Source organism: Ictalurus punctatus, chromosome 4, assembly GCF_001660625.3.
Source record: "Ictalurus punctatus breed USDA103 chromosome 4, Coco_2.0, whole genome shotgun sequence".
Lineage (NCBI taxonomy): Eukaryota > Metazoa > Chordata > Actinopteri > Siluriformes > Ictaluridae > Ictalurus > Ictalurus punctatus.
Window position 1 is genome coordinate 7415832 of NC_071284.1, and position 24769 is coordinate 7440600.

Here is a 24769-nt window from a genome sequence, read left to right on the forward strand (position 1 = left end):
CTAAAATGTCACCACAAAGTCACAATATGAGCAAGTGGTTTAAGGTTCTTGGTGATTAATACGCAGAATTCATAAGTGAGACCGACTGAAGAATAAACCCACTGATCAACATTTAATAACACTTGTAATTAAGTTTATTGTCCTTTATGTCCTTTGCATGTAACGTAAGTGTGTGCTTTAGGGGGCAGTGTCATATATCAAACCAGTATGTACAGAAAATGACCATTTTAATGGCAAACAAACAGAAAAGGTCTCATTTTACTATAAATAATAATAAAAAAGTCATCGGTGGAATTTGCGCACTGCAATTCATTTTATTATTATTATTATTATTATTATGATGTACATGTCTGATTCTTCGCTAAGAATTTTCTCTGCCAATTCATTGTTACATCCTGTTTTTGTAATGTAATGAAGACGGACTCTACAAGTGCTTTTATCATTTGCACTTTTGCCAGAAGTTCCTCGAATATCTCCACTTTGCATTTGTGCCAGTTGTGTTTTAGTTTTCGTCCAAACCCCAGTGTTTTCTAGGTGCACATTACTGCATCCTTGCATGGCACACAGTTTTGGAGTTGCGCAGTGACTTGTAACAAGCTTGTAAGCAAGACAAGCTTATTCCTAACTGCATTTTTGGTCTTTTTAAACAGATGTGGAAAAATAAATATGAGCTGTGCAACATAATGCAATAATTTTAACATCTACATGTTGTTTCACTCTGTAAATTGCAAGACTTGTTAGATAGGAACAAAAATAAAAATGCATCTTATGGTATGGAAAATACAATAAATTGGTGACTGTGTTCTCGTTGTTGTTTTTCTGTTTTCCTGCAATCAGCTGGATTATTAGGTCGACATGAGGAACATGGGTTTGAGTAGTGGACTCTGTTTATCTTACATTTCTCTTACACATTTTCTGAATTTCTCTGTTCTTCTTTGCTCAGGACGAATGAAGCTTGCCACATGATGCTATGATGAAGCGAGTGTGTTGAGAAACTGCGTTTCAGCACACTCAACCCAAGTTTATTTTATATACCGGGGACAGGGACGAACCAAACTGGCAAATCAGGGATATGTACAGCATTTCTGAGAGAGACTTGACTGTTCTGTTGGTGACTGAAGAATCTGGCGTTCCCTCCAAGCTCTTTGCTGCTTCGGGGAGAATGTGAAGACTTCCTCCCTCATGTCACAGTGTTCGTGGACATCTATGCACTTTAGAACACGCTGATCTGATTATTCATGGTGTTAATAACCCAGTCAAGCTTAGGACTATCACATGACTGGTGTTGATCTTTAAGTAAATGTGTTCTTTCTCTTTTTTGAGAGGACAAATGCTGATGTATTCTTTTTTTTTTTTTTTTTTTTTTTAATTTTCTTCTTCAATGCACCGTCCGTTTTATTCAAAGCCTAAGAACAAATCGTACTTCCGAAAACTTGTGTAGCGACCACAGTAAGCAATAACGGAGGCAGGGTCTAGCCTGTCTCTTTTTGCGATCATGTTCTTGTCGTGTTTTATTTGGTATTCTGAAGGCAGCATATTGAAGTCTTCCTGATCTAAGCATGTATACTAACTTTGTCATCAGCAGTGGACTTAGTCATTCCATACTGCTGTGAGTAGGAATGCTTTGAACTTTCACCCACAGTCAGAATTGCATTTCCACTGTATGAACTTTTTCATCTGAAATGGACCACTGAGAGAGAACGGATATCGGTGGCTGTGGGGTTTCGCTAGCTTCGGTTCATTTTAGCATAGCATTGTGCATTTTTGTTTTGTACACTTTTTAATAAATGCTTTAAATATGATCAGTCTACTTTCCTGCTTCACTTTCCCAACAGTGTTTTTGCATCTTTATAAGACGGCTCTACAAAGCCACTGACTCCAAATGTAGGTGATCAGACAAAATATGATTGTTGCAAACAAGTAATAGAGTTCTGTCTCACCCAAAGTCTCTTCCAGAAATGGAACTTCTAGTACTTGAGTAACATCCTGAAGTCAGGACTTTCAGGACCAAAGATTAGTTGAGAGACAGGATGAGATTAAAAATTTATAATATTATAATATATATAATACAAAATACAATAAAGTAAACATGATGAAGCAAACCCCTCTTGTCCTGTATATCCGAAGCCAAGCACAGTCTGGTAATTTTACTTTTAATAAAGAGTAAAGAAGCTGGCGAGGGAACGTCTGTTTATAACTGTAATATAAATGATAACAGGAATTAACACTGCTTGGTGGGGGGGCACGTTTGCCTCGCACCTCTGGGGTTGGGGTTTCGGATCCTCCCCTGTGTGTGTGCAGAGTTTGCATGTTCTCCCCATGCTTTGGGGGTTTCCTCTTGGTACTCTGGTTACCTCCGCAGTCCAAACACTGCACTGTAGGGGGTAAGATAAGCTGCATGGAGGATGGATGGATCCAGTACTGCTTCACACCAGGAAGCTAAATAAGCAAATGGTTCAGGCATCATAACTAAGGTTCTCACCTCTAGTCCTCAACCTTCATGTCAAGGAACTGGGAGCAGACAAAAATTAGGATGAATACCTGCATTGGACACAAGATGGCGGCATGTAATCTCCAGTTCTATTCCGAGAAGCCTCGAACTATACACTACACTGTATGTAATATAAATAAATGCACTCCTTCAAAAATTGTTTGAATCAAGTCCTAGCAAATATGTCCATTTTTCCAGTCGAATCTGACATGATGGTCCCGTGCCCCAAACCCTGAAGCATCAGCAACATAAATGTACAGAAAGAAATTTCAGTGTTAGAAGCTTTTTAATACAAAATATGGATATTAAAAGTTTGTCAAAGATTATCAAGTATGTACAAAGAAATATAACAGTGCATTTTCTTTTTATAAAAATGAAAGCATGTATGTAAATCAGAAATAATCATGATTTTAAGTGAACCAGCCTATCCATTTTAGATATTGATTCTAAGCAATCACGAGTTATTTACAACATGAGATGATCTAAAATGCTCCTTATAAGACTTTACCAAGGTATTTAAAGCCTTTTGTTTATCATTATAGATTTTTATTTATTTATTTATTTTTACTTTATTTCTGGACTTGTATATTCCAAAGCAGTTTAATGATGTTAATAATTGGCTGTTCAGTCCTGAGCGCTGCCGTCATCAAGCTGTACAGCATGTCTGTTTTTTAATAATCGCCACGAGTTAGTTAATGATCGATTGCGTGTAAGATTTTGGGGAGTTCAGAGAGCCGACTGCAGTTTGGTGACGTTCCTCTCGTGCATGCTATGATGTCTGACGAGCTCGTCTGAACGAGCAAACTTCTTCTGACAGCTCGGCCAGCGACAGGTAAACGGCTTCTCACCTGAGACAGGACAGTGAGGATAATCAAAAGCAGTTTGTAAATTAGTGCTAAACTACGTAAGACTTGTCGCTAATGAATCTGAACTCTAACTGGAAAAGTATGAAGACAAAAAGGGGATTACGCACTTGTTTTACCTGTATGAGTCCGCGTGTGAGTCTTGAGGTGGTCCGAGCGTGAGAATTTTCTCTGACATGTCTCACACTGAAAGGGTTTTACTCCTAAAGAGGAGAGAAATAAGGATGTGGATATGGAGACCTTAAGAGAGCCAGATAGAGCAAGCCAGTTCTGATCAATGTTTTGAATGTGTTTGCCTGCCATGTTGATAATGACATCATGTATTACATTGTTATTTTATTAAGTGTCTGATTTTATAGGTAGTTAATACATTTCCAAATACAGCGATGGAAATGAAAACTGTGACCGGCTTATGTGGTTTGTGTACGTTGTGTTCATTTGTTTTTCGTTTTTTTTTGTTTTGTTTTTTATTGAAACTACGGAAAGCACGGAAACTGCTTTTTATTTTGTTTTTGTTTTGTTTTTCTTGACACACAACTAAAACAGTAAATTAATTCATTTTTCATCAATTAAAATGATAAGAAGGAAAAACAATCAAATGTTCATTCATTTTTAATTGTTTCTATTTGTTTCACCACACAATGTCTTGAAATTGAATCCAAATATTAAAAATATATCATTGTAAATATTCGTGAATCCAAATATGGAAGAAGAAGAAGGAGAAGAAAAGCCCACTGCTGTACATTTCAGCATGAACATCTGGATCAGTTAAGATATAATAAATTTTAACCCCAAATGGAATCTGAAATGATGGTTTTAAAAAGCTTTTTTGTAATATTTATTGTTGTTAATCCAAAACCCGTTTTGAAGATCTTTCTTTTCAAATGAACATAACTTACAAATTCTGATAAGAATAGGGAACAAATTGTGATGGGATCAGGGAACACTAAATGCATGTACGCAAATATCTGTATGGTTATTAGCATTGGGCATTGTATAATAAAACACTGAAGATCTGGAGGAAAAGGGTGACGTATGTAGGATTAAAGGAAAAAATTATACAGTGTGAGTAGAGAGAGGGTCGGCGTCTGACCTGTGTGTCTACGCTGGTGTCTCTTCAGCTGGTCTGATCTGGAGAATCTGCGGCCACAGTCTGTATAGTCGCACTGGTACGGTTTCTCTCCTGAACACACAATTAATTATAGGAGTCCTTACTACACAAAATATTGAAACTGCCTCTGGGGTTGGCAGATAGCTTCCACATGGGGGCAGCACTGAAGTTGAACCTGTAGGATTTATTTATTATTATTTTTATTTATTTTTTTAAACATTGCATTAAATTAAATGGACACCACAAACATCCCACATCAGGCTTAGCTAGCTAGCTGTAAATGTTACACAATGTAACAGAAATGATCAATCAAAATCAAGCTGGGGCATTTGCTACGAAGCACACCAAAGAAAGTTAGCAAGCTAACATTAGACGTTATACGAAAAACAAAGCTAGTTAATTGGCATTAGCTTGGATGCGTACCCAAAATAGTCTAGTCAACATTAGACAATATACTAAAACAACACGGGATCGCTGATATCAGCTAGAGAACGTATCCACGAAATGGTTCTAGTCTACTTTAGACAATATAGCTAAACACTAAACAAAGCTAGCTAACTGGCATTAACTATAGAATGTGCTCAAGAATGTTAGCTAGCTGGTATTCGGCTAGTTACATTAGAATACCCAAACAGAACCAGCCAAAAATCATTAGCTGGAGAATGTGCTCAAGAAATTTTACTAGTTAACATTAAACATTATACTATAACAAATCTTGCTAGCTGCCATTAGGAAGAGATCGTACCCAAGAAAGTTAGCTAATGTTAGACAAACAAATACCCAAACAAAACTAAGCTAGATAGCTGCCTTTAGAAATTTCTGGCTAGATAGTGAAAAGATTGTAATGCATGGACATGATGTGTGTATCCAGCTATCTATCCATGATTAATTGAGAGATGTGAGTCAGATAGTTATTAAGCCATCAGTATTTTTCTGAGTAATCTACACATTCTCCATAAGTAGGAGTTAACATCTTGTGATTAATTCTTAGTGCTACTATTTACTCTAACACACATACATATGCACTGGGAGTGGCTCTAAATAATTGGGTGAGAGACAGTTCAGTGATGTCACCATGGTTACAACAGCAGTTCTGGTTCCTGTGTGTGCGTTGAGGACTATATTTTTAGTTTTGCCAGCTTCTTTTATGGATTTGTGTTGGAACGAGAAATTGTTTGGATAAACATGTTGACACACAATGAATCACCACGCTCAAGAATGTCCAAGTTGTTTCTCTTAAGGGTTGAGAAATCTTTTTTTTTTTTTTTTTTAAATCACTGTATATTACTGGAATTGTGTAATCATATCATTTAGAGAGTTCAGTCACATGTGCTACATCCTATAAAGCATTTGGTTGTAGTTTTACATAATAGGCATATACTGGAATAAGTGCTTTGCATTTATTGCGCGTGATTTGCCGTCATTTAAGTCAGTGTTGTTGAATATTTTTTAATCTGATTAGTTAGAAGGTGTTGATTAATCTTTTATAATAGCAGCTCTGACTATAGTTCCTGCTGTAATTCGAATCACAGGTTTAAACGGATGTACAGGGACTTGTATGGTGGGCAATCCACATCATCTCACTGTTGATTATTTTCCTATAACAGCATGCCCCATTGTGTTTTATTCCTTGTGACATCATGCTCTGTATTGCCAGAGTTGCTGTGATCAGTTATAACTGGATATGTTTTTCTCAGTGCTACAATGGTGAATTGTGATATTATTATCCATGCATACGCTTCATATGGTCATTGTATTTAATAAGGTATACACCAATAAGTGTGTACACCACTCAAACAATGAACGTGACTGGCTCTTACCTGTGTGTTTCCTTCCGTGCATCTGCAGGTGTGAGAGTTTGAAGTATCTCTTGCTGCAGCCAGGGTACGAGCACATGAAGGGGCGTTTCTCACTGGGCTGGGCCGACCTCATGATGGAGGGAGTGATGCTCGGTACTTGTCTCACATCCTGGAGGAGGGAGAGACAGATCTTGGGTTAAAAACAGTATGTAACACACAAAGGCATACATATAACTAAGAAACTGGCAACTCTGTGTGTAACAAATATCCTTCATTAGCAGTCAAAGCTTCAAATCACTGCTGTTTAGTCTTGCTGATAGAAACAAGAAATTACTCAAGTGCTCCTCAAAATGATCAGAGTTCACACACGACACTTTGGTGTAAATGTCTGATCTGCCTTATCCGCTTCAGCTCTGTTGTAAGAGAGGTTTTTGGGTTGTTGTTTTTTTCAGCTACGTTGTTCTGAGACAGTGGATTAAACTTTTTTGTTGTTGTTGTTTCTACATTATTTTCCACATTATTGGTACTAGTAAGAAATGAAAAATATTGACTACCTTTAAAAGGTGTGTCTGTGATTTGAATGGCCTTCTATGGGGTGTATGGTTTTAAAAAAAAAAGTGAAAGGATGGGGTGGATGGAGTCACACTTTGCCCGAAACAAATCTTTATCTTGAAATGTATTGGATGGTACCTGTTAGGCAGCTTTAAAAAAAAAAAAAAAAAACACGCATCAGCGACAATTTGTGTGTGAACAGGCTTAAGTGTTTTAGCTTTTAAAAGATACACAAAGTGACAAGAAGGTTTAAAAATCCGAAGGGATAAACGAAATCAAACATGCTCTGTAAGAAAGAATATGAATTAAGCGTGCATCATTTCTAATTATTTATATCATTTGCGTACACAAACATCATTGGATGGCGCTGGATTGCTTTCGTCATTTATGTTGGTCCTCCTTTTCGAATGTAGAAAGACACACTAATGATAAACACCGATAATTTCATCTCAACGCCAGCCAGTGATGTTTGTGTACGCCGCTGCATATGCCAACCTGTATGAGTGATTTGAAACTATGCACATTTCATTCATATTCTTTCTTACAGAGCATGTTTGATTTTGTTTTACGTGTTAATTATTACATTAACAAACAAGCATTAGTTAATTAAGTAACACTATTTACTTTAAGATGGTCCTTATTCACATATTAATTCGTAAGACTCATGCCATGGTTAGCTCTTCATTAGTTTGGGATTAGTACATGCCTTAAATGAGTCTTTATTGGTCACATATACATTAAAGCACAGTGAAATTATTTTCTTCGCATACCACAGCATGTCAGGAAGCTGGGATCAGAGCACAGGGTCAGCCATAATACAGCGCCCCTGGAGCAAAGAGGGTTAAGAGCCTTGCTCAACAGTCGCAGCCTGGCAGCGCTGGGGCTTGAACCCCCGACCTTCCGATCAGTAACCCAGAGCCTTAACCGCCAAGCCACTCATCATTAACTCATTAGTTCATATTTAAGTAAGTATTATTTCAGATATTAGGTATTAACACTTTTGGTATTGTAAAGTGTTACTGAAAAATGTTTAAGCAAGGTAATGGAGCCAGAGAAAGCTGATCTACAGTACTGATTCTCGACACCTCCACTGCTTTTCTCTGAGGCACTGATCCAGAGGGTGACACATCACAGGTCAGGCCTGACTAATCAAACATCTACCTCGACCTGGCCTTGGCCTCACAATTGCTAATACAGCTGGCTGCCTGGATCCCCTCCCTTTTTTTGGGGGGGGGGGTTAGGGGGTCAGTACTGCGTCGGAGGGAATGTGTGACCTTTAGTTGAACGTATTTAATGGTGACTCTGTGTATGTATGTGCACCCACCTGAATTCCTCGGAACATGCCGTGTGTATGTATGTGGTACTGAGCGCTGTACATCACAGGAGCAACAGCTGCCGTTGGCTCGCTCTCAAACCCTGTACTTGGACTGCAACATATCAGCAGAGAACACACAGAAGGGTGCAGGTTTACTCATCATGAATAAACTCCTTATTGAGAGCCACAGAACAGTGTCTTATTACAGTCACAGCCAGCACAGAAGCGCAGATGTATTCTATGGTCTAAAAGTCTACTTTTCCCAGACTGCCACATATACAGTATAATCATATAGTGGATATGGTATATATTTAGATATGTCCAAATCCATAGCAGAGAATATCCAGCTCGCTGATGCAATTCCACAATGCATTGCAATAGGTTATGTACCCTAATAGGTACAAAATAGGTACTTCACTTCATATTGTTATAGGAATATTGTTCGTTCTTTTTTTTCTTCTGGAAAAGTAATTAAATAAACAGTTTGCTTTGAGCCCAAATTGGTATTAGTTTAGTCGTAATACATTCACCAACGATTTTATTAGCACATTTATGCAGTTATCTAATCAGCCAATCATGTGGCAGCAGCACAATGCATAAAATCATTCAGATACAGGTCAAGAGCTTCCAGTAATGTTCACGTCAAATATCAGAATGAAGAAAAAGTGTGATATTTGTGACTTTAACCATAACATGGTTATTGGTACCAGATGGGCTGGTTTGTGTATTTCAGAAACTGCTGATCTCCTGGGATTTTCACACACAACAGTCTCTAGAGTTTACACAGAATGGTGCAAGGGAAGAAAAAAAAACATCCTGCATGCAGAGCATCTGCAGGCTAAAACACCTTGTTGATGAAGAGAGATCAGAGGAAAATGACCAGACTGGTTTGAGCTGATAGGATGTCTATAGTAACTCAAATAAGCACTCTTTACAACCGTGGTGAGCAGAAAAGCATCTCAGAATGCACAGCACATCAAACTTTAAGGTGGATAATAGCAGAAGATCACATCAGGTTCCACTCCTGTCAGCCAAGAACAAGAATCTGAGGCTATAATGGGCACAGACTCACCCAAACTGGACAGCTTGACATTTTGTGCATGCTGAGATGCTTTTCTGCTCACCACTGGTGTAAAGAGTGATTATATGCGTTGCTATATCCTTCCTGGAAGCTCAAACCAATCTGGCCATTTTCCTCTGACTTCTCTTATCAGCAAGCCGTTTCCACCCACGTAACTGTCACTTACTCGCACTATTCTGTGTAAACTCTAGAGACTGGGTGAAATTCCCAGAAGATCAGCAGTTTCAGAAATACTCAAACCAGCCTATCTGAGTCATTCACAAGCAAAAGTCATTAACTGAAGCTCTTGACCTGTGTCTGCATGAATTTATTGCCACATGATTGGTGTTCCTAATAAAGTGGACGGTTCTAATATTCCAGTGGTTTTATTTTAAACATACTTCTCGTTTTCTCATTTTTATTTGCACAGTTACAAAAAAAAAAAAAAATAAAAAAAGCGTAGCGGTTGAAATAAGTACCTGTAAGTACATATGTATATTATATGTGAAATATCCTTATTAGCATGTTTCATCTATTGACATGGAAATTATGAAAAGCAAAGAAAGAATTCTTCCTGGATAATTACTGAACTGATGTACTAAATTATCTTCTTTCCTCCAGAAAACACTGGTTGGTGTGTGTGGTATGAAAAACGCCGTCTGAGTTTATGAATGTTCACAGCGCTGATAAAGTTCAGGGTCAGGATGTGTGGGTAGCACCCGATGAACTGCTAAGGCTATATAAAGCCTTCTTTGTCCTGTTAGGTTAACATCTCTGACTATACTATCAGCTAACTCTAAGCCAGTCATCCCTTAGACTATCTATCCATCTTTCTGCACCGACAAACACCTCACTGCTCATGGCAAAGAGAGAGGGTGGGGACGTTGTGAGTATCTGGATGAGCATAAATATTCTGCCTTGCAACACACTCTAATAGAAACACCCCAACCCTACCCTCGCCTATCACACTGCATTCCACCACACCCGCGTCAAGATGCTTTATCTTCTCTGAACTGGTTGACTGAGCAAAAGCATGACCCCTTTCTGTCTCCACCTCCCTTTCACCAGTGCAAGTTAAGCATTGATTTCATTCTGTGAAGTTTTTCTAGATGTTAAGCAGGATGGCTGCTCCTCTAAAACACACTCTAAATCACATACCCTTTTAATCTGGGGCACTGGACAGTGAAAAACAAAGCCTGGCCAGACTTTCTTCACTCTCTGTGTTCTGACCCACATCTTATTGTACACATACATATTATACACATACTTAACCAGACACACTATGCAGGTTTCCCCCTGTCTGTCTTTCTTTTGTGTCTTTTCCGAGTCCATGGTCAAGGTCAGTGTTCTATAACTGAAACCTCTCACAGGAAGTGTCTCCCACTACAGCAGGCTAAAAAGAATCCAAACAGAATGGCCTTGCGCTCTCAGGAAGGAAGGGAGCACATTTCCAGACTTCTTAGTGCTGCTCGTTGAATTTGCATTTCTTTTAGGAGTTAGGAAGAAATGTTGCTAATCTACTTTTGCTAACACAAAATGACTACATTTTATGGATTTTAATGTTGAAATTGAGACCGGCTCATCCGAGTCTGAGTCCAGGCCAAGGCCTGAACAGATTGAGTCCGAGAGTCTCAAGACCGAGATCAGAAGAGCACTCCATACAACCTCCCGAATCCTGACCACATGCAGTTTCATGTCATGTGCAAAAGAAAAAAATCAATCATTGGTTAATATTGGATGTCAATCAAGTCATCAGTTTGGTGAAATATTTTGTGTGAAAATAAGGTAATAATGATGATATTAGTGGGCTTTTTTTTTTAAGGGAATCAACTGGTCTTCGGAATAAGTCTGATTCCACACTTGCTAGAGTCCTTGTCAAGACCGAGTCCAAATGCTCCTGAGTCCATGACAAGACCAAGATCACGAAAATATGGTGTTGGACTCAATCTCGAGAAAAATGCAAAATAACTGCATGGCTCATACGGTATCAGTGCAGTCATTCTGATCCGATGTACAACTTACACTGAAACCTCACACAAACATTTAAAAACTCTCTGATGAGACATTTTTGGAAGGAGTCTCCACTCAGGTTTTCACCACGGGGAAGTCTTCAGAAAGGAGGACTTGGTGCTTTTGGGTTTCTAACATGACAAGTTGAGTTTCTTTTAGTGTTGTTAACTTTAAGAGAGAGGGGGGAAAAAAAGAGGGGCTGGTGAGGGAATGACTCAAACTATTACTGTAGCAGTTATAAGTGACTTGTTTTGTGGATGTTCCACAACATTACATGTAACTATAAAGGGATAAAAAGTATCACATGAGTTTTACTTAATGTTTTCAAATTGCCGTGGTATACGAGGAATTAAATACTTTTCAATACTGTTAATGAAAAATAATCAACCTCAGGGTCATCGTTGCTTGTTTTCCTATAAAAGCGTGCCCTGTTATGGTTTATTCTTTATTAAATGATGTCCATCTACAATCTTCCTCTAGATAAATCTACAAATGATATACCCTTGAGGGTCCCACCTCAATGGCAAGTGTTTGTGTTTCTTAAAACCTGAGTTCGGCACCTTTTTTGAGAGTGTACCATTCCATCCCTAGCATAAGCTAACTGATATGAAACTTGATATGAATGACTAAGGCTGAGCCAGCAGGTCATAATTGTATTCATATCAAACTCAACTGAATCACTTCGGCTTACTAGACTTCCTTCTAATTTGGCATGTTGATTTTGCGAGTGCTCTTTTCAGCACTACGTGAATCTCTGCAGCTGTGCGCTGATATGAAACTGAGTACAGCTCTTTGATGATAACCCAGAGTAGAGGCTATCTGTTGCCAGAATGACTCATCTCAGTCCAGGTCAGAGGGATTGAAGATCCCCCTTTTATACTCACTTCTCCACTCCCGGTATAAACAATGCCTCTGAATTACAGTTCAAAAGGAAAGATGTGGTGGAATTTAAAAAAAAAAAAAAAAAAAAAAAAGGCGAGAGAAGAAAAAAAAATATTAACAATAGTGCAAAGTGATGTGAGAAATGTCGTACCTCTTGATGGTGGAGGCCAGACTGTTGACCGGGTTCCAGGTCACACATTCCGTCATTTGGTACAGATTATCACTGCCAGAGAGCAAATAAAACCACAGTGTAAAAACAAAGAGAATGACTGGAAGGTGATTGGAAGATGGGAGTTTAAATCCCAGAACTGTCAAGTCATGAACAAGACCCTTAACCTTCAATTCCTGCACCTTAAACTTTAACCAGAATCTGACTCACTTTGAAGTAAAGAATAAACTATGACACATCATGCTGTTATATGACAGTTATCAACAATGGTGGCATGACGGGCCATTACCACCGCAAAGTGTTTTATTCACCCTATGCCACAGCAATTTGCCTGTGATTACAATTTTTAATTAATTAAGGAATAACATGTCATATTTTTATCCATTTACATTTACATTTAATGGTCTAGTATGTCCTGAGACAAGACAGTTCCTGTTGTTACTCACATTCTAGCAGTTATAAGCGGTCGTTCCTTCTCTACGCAAAAAAAAAAAGGTGAAATACAGGTGAAAAACCTACTGACCGTTACAAAGTGCTAACAACTGAAACTCCATAAATGTTAAATAAAAGTCTCTTTACAGAAAGCTTCAGCATATCAATGACTATACTTTCTTTTTTCAAAATAACAACAGGGTTTGTTTATTTTTTTATTTTTTACATCGGTTTATAGTTAATCTTAGATTATGTAAAGCGTCCACCATACAGGTCGCTGTGAATGTGTAGTTACTATAGAAACAATAGCATATTAGAACGAGCGCATTAATATAAAACTGTGATTTGAACTACAGAGCTGCTATTCTAGAAAATTTATCAACACCTTCAGATTCAATTCTTTTTCTTTCTCTTGAGACATACTGCACACTTCTTGTACTGTATTAAGGCTTTGTTTAGGAACACTGCCTGGGATGTGTGTGTGTGTGTGTGTGTGGTTAAGGGTAGGAAAACTAGCGGTAAAAACAAGAGGAGTGAGTGTGTCTGCTACTGGTAATGTTTAATATTTGCATCCATTAACTGGAAAGCCACTTTAATCCAGCAACTTTAAGTAAAGTTTATCCAATCCAATCTTGAGTAGTATTAAAAGATTAAACCAGGAGTAAAGCTACACAGGAGGCCTTGCAGGAAATCTGTTAGCTTCTAGTTCGCTACTGAAGAGCCTGCTAACTTAAATAGATCACCATGTAACTCACTGTAGAATCTTAAATATAAATTATAACCAACTTTCTACTGAAAACCAGATGCTCTGACTGATAACAAGCTAGAATCTTGTTACCTTTTGCATCTAAACTGTAATCAAGGACAAAAGCTAATTCATACTAATACTTAGCTAGCAAAGAAAAGCTACTGATGTTTGCTTATTTATTTATTTATTTATTTTTAAAACACATTTTATTAGATTGGGTTTGTTAGGATTGATTTAAGATGAATGTATAAATCCCTAATTTCTCCATCTGGGGATTAATAAAGTATTATCTTATCTTATCTTATCTTATAAAAACATATTCATTTCAGTAACAAGGCTTAGCTTAATGGCAGCAGTAACAATTTTGACCTAATTTCACAGTTCTCTTTGAACACTGTATGCTAGCAAAAGGATCACGAGTCACCCAAATAATTAGCATTTTGTTTTATAGTCACATTTGATAGGTGTCCATTATGTTGTATGTCGTGTATGTTGAATGTTCTACCCTGTACATGCAACAGTTTCTGGTTCTGATTTTACAAGAAAAGCATGGAAGTTGCTCTGCTACGTGCTTACACACCAGATTAGCGTCCTCAAGAGCAGTGAGGCACTCTCACTCTCATATCTGATCAGTGACAGCAGAACTGCAGAGGTCTGGAGAGTCAGCGTGCCTGGTACTGTGTTGTAATCATGTAACATCATGAAAGTGCTGACAGCAGGGAGGCGTTGAGAGGGAAAGAAGCTGAATTAACCAGCATGAAGCGCTTAGTCTGTGCTCAAGTAGCTAACAAATTTGTGAGTGTAGTTAGAGTTATAGAGTGTGAGGGAACGGCTGTAATGTTTCACTTTAACCATAAACCAAGACAATCTCCACCAATTAAAAGTTTGGAAGATGCTTTTTTTTTTTTTACTCACAATGTGGCAGAATCTAATCCAAGCAGGGATCTGAGCAGCATATTCTACAGTTGGTTACATTTACGGCATTTGGCAGACACCCCTGTCCAGAGCGACTTACAATTATCTCATTTATACTACTGAGAAGTTGAGGGTTAAGGGCCTTGTTGGGATTTGAACTCATGGCCTTCTGATCAGTAGGTTAACATCTTAAACCACTGAGCTACCACTGCCTATGCTTTTATGAAAGTAGACTTAGAAGCAAAGGAGGATACAATCCAAGCTTACAGCTGGGTAGGTGAGGGTTCAGGGCTTTGTTCGAGTTCACTCTAAATAGCCATCGTACTCTCATCAATCAGCTTAAGTTTATCCACTACAAACAAACAAAAAATGAAGACCGAACCACAAATACTGAGTGTTATCGAAATTTTTACACTCTTATCTGTGGAGCTGTTTGTTTTAGAAACCCGTTACTTACTATTTTTAAACTGCTGTATTATTCACCACTGGCCTTGACATTTAATATTAGAAATGCTCTTCTCAGCAGGAACAGTCATATTAGTGATGTTTCTGATGTTAGTGATAACTGTGTTTCTATAGTGCTGAGTTGATATTTTCTGCTTTTGCATACTTTAGGGATGAGTAAGAGTTGAATGCTCTGTTTTAGCTCTTTTGGTTCGTGGGATTTATCACAGTAAAGGGCTTTGGGGGAATTGGCTGAACGCGCAGCAGTGCTACAGGAAGGCAAGGAGGTGTCATTGAGTCTTATCAACACTAGTTCTGATATTTTGGGTTCTCCACGATCTCCCTTTTCTCCAAACAACATGAGAACACTATTCCAAGAATGCACCCTCATCTCTGAGCTTCTAGTGGTAAATTATCCCAGCGTTTGGCATAAGTATTCACCCCCTTGAACTATGACACATTTTGTAGTGTTACAACCTGGAACTGAAATGGACTTAATTGGGATTTAATATAGATAATAGTTTTAATATAAGACTAAATGGTGGATGTTCAAAGTTTGGGATATTTTTTTTTATATAACCAAACCCTGACTGATACTTTTTCCCCTGAATTTTGTCCAAAAATGCTGTTTGTTTACAAATAATTCCAATTAATTCCATTTTAGTTCTAGGTTGTAACACTACAAAATATTGAAAAGTTTGAGGGTAAATTCTCATTCAAGACACTATACTTTATTGCAGTTTTCCAGTCTGTCTTCTAATTTATTGTCCCATACCAATTAGTCTGCTCCTGTTCTTGTGCCATGTCCCCTACACTCATCATATCCCCATAATTTCCCGTTCGAGGCCTCCACTTCTGTCCTCGACCTCTGATTTACCCCAGCACTTTTCTCTCTGGGGATGGCCAGGCAGTGAAGAGGAATTCAGAGGAAACGGACTGTAGATCACACTGAGTGTATTTTGGCCTGCTGAGGGCTGCTGTGCAGCTCTTAACTTTTACACAGACAGCATGTCTCCCTGCAGGCTTACTCTGGATTTCTGAGTGACACAGTGGAAGAATCTGGCATCAGCACAGAAAATGATGTCAGATTAGTTCAAGGAATGAAATTGCTTTAAATACGAATCCCAGTAAGTAAGAGGGAAAAAAGACATCTGCTGTACCTGTTGTAGCCGTTTCGTAAAAGAAGAGCCTGGCTGTCGCTGGGGGCGTGGCAACCATAGACAGGGGGCGGGGTCAGGTACTGCTGCTCATCTGTGAAAAAGAAAGGAATGAAATTTGGTGTGAAAAGACTTTTATATATGCCATTCCTCTCTGTAGTATAAAGAATAATAAAGTGTAATTTATTATTTTCATTGTATTGTCTTCATTCCTTTTCAAATGTTTGTGAACATAGAATTGAGTTGTTATGGGAACGGTGATATTTTCCCCCAAATCAGCTTGCTGATGTCATTTAGGACACAGTATTACTGTTATCTGTTATCCACAAACTTAACTGTCTAGTTGAAAATAACAAGAGGCAGCCATCTTAGACAACTAGAATAACTTCTTTTAGGGCAATTAGTATCCTTCTGACATTTATCGATACAGTATATTTATTCCTCTTTCATTCCGGGTTTTGAAGCCGGGATTCTCCTGGATGGAGATGGAAGTTATGCAGATCATAATATAACTCCACATTTAACTTAAACGGTTTGGTTCTAACAACATTGTCTGAAGCATTCAAATTACTAACCAAGATTTCGAGTGAGGCTGACCTCCATTGCATGTTAGTTCCTCGGATGAATACTAAAGAATCAAACATCCACGGTTTGTCTTGGATAAATTTAGTAAACATGGAAAGAAAGTTGTGTCAATTCAATTTTCTGACTATGACCATGTTCAGACTAAAAAAAGCTCTCATACTTCCATGATCCACTACTCCTATTTTCCTGTTTAAGCTTTACAGGAGGACTAACAGATTGGTCTTCAGGGAGTAGATATTGAAGTGTGGCCTTTTCCTCACTCCAGTTATCCAAACAGTCCCTGTGTTCTCCAAGCCCATAAAGCACTCACATGGATTTCTGTATCAAGCACTAAGAACTAAAAGAGGATTAGGTCCTTTAAATTTACCAGCACTGAGGGGGTAAAAATGGGTCCCCTGGCAATATTATACATTCTTCTAACCATTACCACAGCCTGCTCCAGCTTCTCCACTGAGGAGGAGGAGGACTGTTTGCATGTTTACACTGAAAGGTGATACCTATTAAAGCGAATTGAATTTGCTACCTTGTTGTTAAATTTCTTTGCTAATGATTAGCACTGTCTGACTCTTAATCCTCAACTGCTTGGCTCTATAATTGGACTGTATTCACCCTCATTTGTAAGTTACTTTGAACGAAAGTAACTGCCATATGAAAGAAAATATATCAGAACGCTTGTAGGATTTGAAGCCTGCCAGACAAGACATGCTATACTACAGCCCTTTGAATTCTCGATTCTGATTGGTTTTCATTTTCTAGAACTGCAGCTCTGACAATATTTCAAGTTTTAATTCAAATCATACATATATATTGATGCATTTGTTCTGATACTTCCTTGTTTCTATAGTAACAGTGCCGTCAGAGGGACTTGCCTAAACTTACAGTAAATGTATTAATAGACTATAATAAATGGATTTCAGAAATGTGTTGGTGTTTAATAATAAAAAACAAATAGATGTTTAATTAACATTCATGGAAGGAGTCGCCAGTGCTTTATAGAAAAGCTGCTAAAGCTGTTCCTTGAAGTTTCCACCATGGCAATGTTTTGCGTTTTGTAGTATTCACAGTAACACACATTTTTACCTATAAGAGAACGTGGAACGACTCTTCATAGCTGCTATAATATCAGTGATAACAATAAAAAGTACAAAGCATCTTTTTTTAAATAAAAAAAAAGTCATGTTTGTAATAATTATAATAAAAATTTGTTTAAATTTTTTATTAACTATAATAATAATATAAACTGCTATGATATAAGAGGAATAAAATACTTCAGGACATGCTGTTATAAGAAAAGAATCACATTTGGGGTGGATTTGCATCAGGCTGCATCACACCAACCCCAGTGTTGATATTTTTCCTATAAGCGCACACCGTCATGTTTTATTCCTTTATTAAAAGCCAATTGGAACAGTTTTTGGAGCAGAGGGATGTAATGCATAGTTATTTTCACTGTTACAACTGAGTGATGGCACTTTTCACAACTGCAGTCATAATATATACTGTGAATAAAGCTTCTACACACTATACATACACCCTCAAGAAACACTTACAAGATTTACCGCATTTACATTAAAATTCCTTTTCATTTTAACCTCACAATGACTCATTTTTTCCTGAATATTTCTTGTCAAATATCCATCCGGTTTCCATACTGCTTATCTTACACAGGGTTGCGGGGGAGCCTGGAGCCTATCCCAGGGAAGGTGGGGGACACCCTGGATGGAGTGCCAAACCGTTGCAGGGCGCACACACACTCACACACCTACTCACACACTATGGACAATTTGGAAGGGCCAATCAGCCTCTTTGGATTGGTGGAGGAAACCAGAGTACACAGCAGGATTCGAACCCCCAGACTTGGAGGAGTGAGGCAAACGTGCTAGCCACTACCACACCATGAAACCCTCTTGTCAAATGTAGTGTAGTAAAGTATATAATAGTGGTGGCTCTAAAATGTATGTAACGTCTCATTCTGTTGCAATGTGTGGGTGTGGGTGTGTCAGGTGTACTTACCCATGGTGGACTGTGACAAAGCGTCCTCAGGTTTGAATGGGTGCGAACAAGGAAAGGGTGGCACATGGTGAACAGGAGTATGGGGAAAACTTAACGCTCCATCCACATCTGCTGTATTAGAATAAGAGAGAGAAAAAGAGTTAGCCCTATAATCTCAGTGCTCTTGTATTATATTTCTAAAGGGTTAGGGTTAGTGTTCTATAACATTTTCCACTGTCAAATGTAGTTCTGCCAACTTTTCTTTGAAGTTTGAAGCTTCTTTCATTGGCAGCAAGTAGGACAATTTCTTTTTAAAACTGTATGTCGTTACACACTTTGGTCAAAATGTCATTTTGTACATTTGTATAAAAAAAATTTTTTTTAAATGCAGGTCCACTTTCGCCAAAATACTCATCACTTCTAATGCACAATTTGGTTTTACTTCCTACTTGAGTCTGATGCTTGCCCAGAGTCTCACCAAATTATGTGCTGAGGAAGAAAGTGATTCCGGCTTCAAGATTGCTGCCACTGCTTTATATATAAAACAGTTTATCATACGGTGTCAGAAACCAATGGAAGCTCCTTCCGACACACATGAGAAAAAATTACGCAGATTTTCTTGCAGTTGTCACTTTTTGTCTCATAATCGCACACTACTGCATCTCGATATTAATTTAATATTATTGTATAGACACAATATTGTATCTCAATATTAACTGTATATTATTGTATAGATACAATATTGTATTAATTGTATTAATATTTGCGATGTTTTAACAGATAATTCGTTTACAGCTTAAGTTTACAAGTTTTCAGCCCTCCAATGCAATCTACTTTATCATCTCAAGCAGTTCTGATGGTAGTTCCAACTGCAAGGCAAATCACAGGTTTATATTAATGTTCTTGTTCTAATACGTTATCATTTCTATTTTAACAACTTACACACAGGCTTGTACTATATGGTGGACGCTCCACATAAATGGATTAAAAAACCCATGTAATTCATGATATAATAAGGTTTTCTGTGAGGAAATGTTTATTTAGGTTCAAGAGAGAGAGGAAAGAGAGGCTGGTGAGGGAGTAAATGTTTATAGCCGTTATAATGTAAGTGACAACCGGACCTAATTTGTTTCGCAGATTAATGTAACTATAGTATAAATGGATAAAACACGCAACATGTCATTCTTTAATAAATAAAAAATGCAATCGTTGTGAAATTGTTGTGTTATAACAGGAATAAAACATGTCAGGCTCACAGTTGATTCTTTTCCTATAACATCACAACCCTGTCGTGTTTTATTCCTTGTGTATAACATATTTATTCACTTGTTGCTTCCTCCATACACTATATGAAATAGATGACATGCAATTAAAATGACTAGTTTCACTTTCACCTGTACATCATCACAAAATGTACAACGTGTCAGCGTCAGCTACATGCAAATACACCTACACAAGATTTTCCAGAAATTCATACACACTAACACTAATCACACTGATACTCAACACTGATTAGATATGGAGTTGCTCTTCTGCTGTTTATCCTTGCTTTTGCCACTTGGTGCATACCCAAGCTACATGGAAGAGGATGCTTACTTTGACTGCTTCTCCCAAGGTTTCTTGAGGAAGTATTTTCCTTGTCTTTATGCAGGATCTAAAGCTGCACAGGTGGCGATAGTTAAGGGTCTCTAAATCCCCGCTTTCAGGTTTCAAACTTGACATTTCAGAGCTATGTATATATTATATATTTCCCAAGCCTCTGTGGATTAGCCTCTGTGCATTATGCTAAATTGCAAATTAATATTTCCAAACCCTAAGGCTTATTATCCTGTATGTACATGGAAAGCAGCGCAGATAAGCAAATATTATGTTCTAAAGGTGTGGGAATGTGGAGCCATCTATAAGTTAAGGAGTTAAGGAAAGTAAACTATTTTATACCACACAGTGCCGCTGAATTATTGAATCTGATTGGTCAGAAACTCTTTTTTTTTTAACGTTGTTATTTAACAACAACAACAACGAACATAAACAGTTCTCGGGTGACGTTTTCTGTAAGGAGAAGTTTATTTTACATTGATGAAATAAGACGCTTAGACGCAAAGCTGTTCCTCCAAAGTTTTGTACTGTGGAGAAAGTCTTCAAGACATAGAGCTGGGTTCTCCATTAAGCTGCATTTTTTTTTTCTTATCATCAGCTTAAAGAGAGAGAGAACTGAGGCTGTTGTGGAAACGATTGTTTATAGCTGTTATATTCAAAGTGACAATGGTAACTAACTTGTTCCAGACATTCCACGACGTTAAATGTAACAGTAAATGGATAAAAAAGAATTCCATTTTAAAAAATTGCTAATTGCTTTGGTATTTGGGGTTTGCTGTTATAGGAAAATCAAATTTGCTTCACACAACCATGTGGTTGATTATTTTCCTATAAAAGCAAGCCCTACTGTTTTTATTCCTTACTAATTAACCCATATTTGCATTATATTTCATTGTGTGTCCTGTAGTAGTTCATGTCCGACAAGTAGCCTGTATTACTTCTGACTCCACTACTCATCCATATATCATCCACGGAGTAGCTTTCAACTACATTTATATATCACAAATGAAATATTTAGGACCTGGAAATCATTAACATTGCCTGCACAGGGGTTTGATCCTGATATCTCAGTCATCTCAGTCTGCATATTAATCATTACTGCTCACTATATCACATAAATACATACTATTTGTGTAATATAGTGACATAAAGTAAAAACATAGTAAGATATAGAGAGGTGAGAGGATATATATATGTTTTGTAGTCCTTGGCCCTTTTCATGAGATTTAATCCTAGCCTGTGATTGAAGGTCACTGAAAGTTCACAGTGAAATCATAGCGATATTGACTCATTTAAACACACACTTTCTTGGCCAACAAGTCTCTAGCATTGCGTTGCCTTGGGGGGTAGGAATGGGGATCATTTATCATTGCCGTTATGCTTAAGAAAACCTGATTTCATCATTCGGTGGTGCTTTACTTTTTCTTTTAATTGTGTTCAAATATTGCACTTATAAACTGCATTTCAAAATCTGAATTAAAAGTTTCTCAATCAAAAAGCAGTAAATATCAACATTCCACCATGTTACTTAACACTCCATGTGTAGTAATATATATAAAAGTAGTGTTACTTTTTATTAATAATAAATGTAATCCCTATGAGAGTTCAAATCTGTCATTTTAAGTACTGACTGATGAATCAGTATTCAATCGTTCAGTATATTTGAAAGTAATACAGGTTTAAAAGAAGGCATGGTGTTTATAAAATTATAATATCCAGTCATCTGGGCAGTGAGATAAACTGATATTTCCTCTTCCTTGAAATTGTGTAAGTGTTTAAGTGCTAATTTTAAGGATTCTCTTATATATGCCATTTTTGAATAATGTGATTAGTTCCTTTATATTTATCTAGTTTCCTGAATAATTAACTCCTCAACAACTTGCTACTATTATACTACTATTTACTACTGATTCAGCAAGATACAAAAATGCTGCTCTGTATCCTGTTGGAGGTCTGCACAAGCATTTTGAAGGAGCTGGCATACACTTCCTCTATAGCAAAAAAATCATGCAGGTGGATAAATGAGGCTCACTTACTCTGACTCCTCGGGATTGGAGGATTTTCAGCACAGCCGCTCAGATACGGGTTGCTACTGAATCCCCTGTTCTGTCCAGATGATGGCTCATTGAATGCTCCGTACCTGTAGCCTCCGTTAAACTGCCCTGAAAAGTGCACAGTGAAGGCACCGAGGGTGCAGTGAGCGTCATCATGGGTGTCCACCGACCCCCAGCCAGGCTCCTGCTTGATGAACGAGTGTGAGGGCAGAGCTCCGTATGGAGAGCCGGGGTGAAAGTCGACGATTGGACCCCACTGAGGAGCTCCGCTGTTGGGCCCTGGAAGAGGTGGTAGAGTGGGTACAGCGGGCATGAGGGGACTCAGATCTCGCACGTCCGATCCCATCACCCCACACGACTCAGTCAGTTTAGAACAATTGACTCAAGTGCAAAACACAATGGGCAAAAATTTCTCTCTGTAACTTTTTGGAAATCTTTATAAAAGCGGTATCAAATGCTTCCCCTATGGCAAAAATCACGAAAATGTTTTCCTACAAACAAGTTTGAAGATCTGCCCAAGTCCACAGAGATGCACTAAAAATCAAAGTCCGTCATACTGAGCACTTCAGAGTGCTGCTGCTTCTTGACTCAGTTCTTCAGGCGAGAGGATCATGCGATGGAAAAGGGTTCGAGGAGGCACAAGGAGATAGAGTGGGTGAGCTAGGAGTCACCCCGATCCTTTCTAACAGTGTCTGGAGCTTGTCTGTGTGAGTCGGATGTAAAACAACCCCGGAGGAGGAGTTACAGGAGAAATGATGAGCACTTCATTAGCTTTAGTCATTCCTCTGGACACTTTCAGTGACCTGACTAATGTCAAGATTAATGTGTCTGTGGGGGTGTGTAGTTTATTACCACTAGGTAAGAAATAGTGTTTATTAGGATTGTAAGCCTTGAATGACAGGTAATTAGTAATATTAATAGTGAATAGTAGCAGGATATCTATAGACTGTTATCTTTAAAGCTGTATTAATGTAAAACCTTAAATCATCTTTAACAGGAATACAAGCGAATAATGAAAATAATAGCAACACTGGGGGGGAAAGAGCAATTGGTCTTTGTACACAAAATCTCTAAAAAAAAAAAAAAAAAAAAAAAAAAAAAACATGAAATAAATTATGATGAAAATCTCCAATGTCCGTAACTTTCACAACTTCCTCTTTTTCACTTCTCATTTCTTTTGAAGACCATCTGGTTTTCATTAATATTTTTTTTTATTTTTACAACAGTCAAAGTCAGCAAGTTTGAGAAAGCACCTAAACATTGATTTGTATTTACTATTACATGAATGGACTACTGAGACTATAATTAAAATATTTTTGGTATAATTCTATGAATATAGAGTTCACACCAGAACTGTCAAAGCTCGTGAAAGAAAAAGAAAAAAAGTCCGTTTTTATTTTGGGCTAAATCACTGTCAATTCCAGTAATATCTGTAATAACACATGCTGTCGTTTTACTTTTGGTTAATTATTGAACAGATGAACTCACAGAACGGGGCTCTTCCTTCATTAAGAACCGTAATATTGTTTTAAATGACATCTTAGTAATCATTTTCGGCTGTATGATGTATTTTGCGATTAACTTCTGCAGCTTTCTCCATATGTCGTTTGTCAGTGACATGATTCAGCTTCATGGGAAAAAGAGAAATACGTCATTAAAAGTGTCTCTGGCGCTGAAGTCGAAAAAAATACCTTGAACACACTACAAGCATGTTCACAGTCACAGAGACAAGACTGCTGTGAAACATCCCATCTGTGAGACTGTGGAATTCTCTGCAGCAGTAAACTGACTGGAAAGCATCTGAACATAACCACAAGCATCTCTTTTAATCAGCCACACCCACATCAACAATGGTGAGAAACTGACTACACAGTGGAGTGACTTACAGTGCAATTAAATAACAGCAATAAATATTTATTACACCGCTATACGATATACAATCGCCAGCCACTTTAATAGGAATACCAGTACACCTCCTTAATAATATTCAAACTAGCCTGTCAGGCACCAATCAGCAAATCATCAATGCATAAAACCATACAGATACAGGTTAAGAGCTTCAGTTAAGGTTCATATGAAACATCAGAATGGAGGGAATATGTTCACATAGTGAGCATGGGGCATCGTGAGGCTTAGTGCTTGATGTAGTTCCCATTTTTGACCGCTAGCTGCTGATATCACTCTATGGCGCTAAATGAGGTAGTGGGCATGTAGGCTCACAATTGCACAACATCTGGAAAGGTGACCAAATCAATGGAACATCGGCTTACATCTGTCCGATAGCAACCATTTTCAATCAGTGGTCACTCAAAAGAGGTAATTCATATTTCAATGGAATTGAAAATGTATGGAGATGTGAATGAGGACTTGAGGAACTGGATATCTGAAATGGTTCTATGGGAACGTGACAGCACTGACCTTGCACTCAACTCTCCATGGACTGAAGAAGAGGGGGATGGTGGTGTCAGAGAGAGTGCAGAAATGCTGAGTCTTGTTGCATCATCTGGCTTCTAACAGCAGGACAGTGGGGGAATTCTTGACTCCGGAAAAGCTGTGATTCACTGCACGTCTGTCGGGGATGCAGACTGACAGGA

At 38.0% G+C, this 24769-nt stretch overlaps 2 protein-coding genes across 10 annotated transcripts in view; one reads left to right on the forward strand and one right to left on the reverse strand.

The window, feature by feature from the left end:
- Nucleotides 1–6848, forward strand: part of kifc3 (kinesin family member C3) — a 55805-nt gene extending 48957 nt beyond the window's left edge. For 6 of the 7 annotated variants that reach the window (XM_047154769.2, XM_047152709.2, XM_047152710.2 and 3 more), the window contains one exon: nt 944–1802. In XM_047154769.2, the coding sequence (XP_047010725.1) occupies nt 944–952 (9 nt within the window). In that variant the 3' untranslated portion in view covers nt 953–1802. Of the gene's footprint in view, nt 1–943; nt 1803–6313 lie in introns of those variants that run through there. The other variant, XM_047152711.2, reaches the window with a different exon arrangement.
- wt1b (WT1 transcription factor b) lies at nt 1342–22937 on the reverse strand. Of its 3 annotated transcripts, none has more exons than XM_017466213.3 (9): nt 22158–22937; nt 18547–18654; nt 15952–16042; nt 12235–12306; nt 8141–8243; nt 6286–6433; nt 4448–4537; nt 3465–3557; nt 1342–3339 (listed from the first exon to the last, which is right to left on the reverse strand). In XM_017466213.3, the coding sequence occupies exons 1-9, from the start codon at nt 22519–22521 to the stop codon at nt 3218–3220; spliced, it is 1191 nt and encodes a 396-aa protein (XP_017321702.1). In that variant the 5' UTR covers nt 22522–22937; the 3' UTR covers nt 1342–3217. The 3 variants fall into 3 exon arrangements, with proteins under 3 accessions (XP_017321702.1, XP_017321703.1, XP_017321701.1); XM_017466214.3 differs by having other exon boundaries at nt 3474–3557; nt 18547–18657; XM_017466212.3 differs by having other exon boundaries at nt 18547–18657; nt 22158–22936.
- Between the last annotated feature and the right edge of the window lie 1832 nt (nt 22938–24769).

Bases quoted from the DNA above. Each gene is read 5' to 3' on its own strand.
- wt1b (XM_017466212.3), bottom strand. From the start codon at position 22,521: ATGGGATCGGACGTGCGAGATCTGAGTCCCCTCATGCCCGCTGTACCC. The intron at 18,658-22,157 runs GTAAGTGAGCCT...ATTCTAATACAG, and splicing joins TCCAATCCCGAGGAGTCAGA to CAGATGTGGATGGAGCGTTA. The intron at 6,434-8,140 runs GTGGGTGCACAT...TCCCTCCTCCAG, and splicing joins GCATGTTCCGAGGAATTCAG to GATGTGAGACAAGTACCGAG.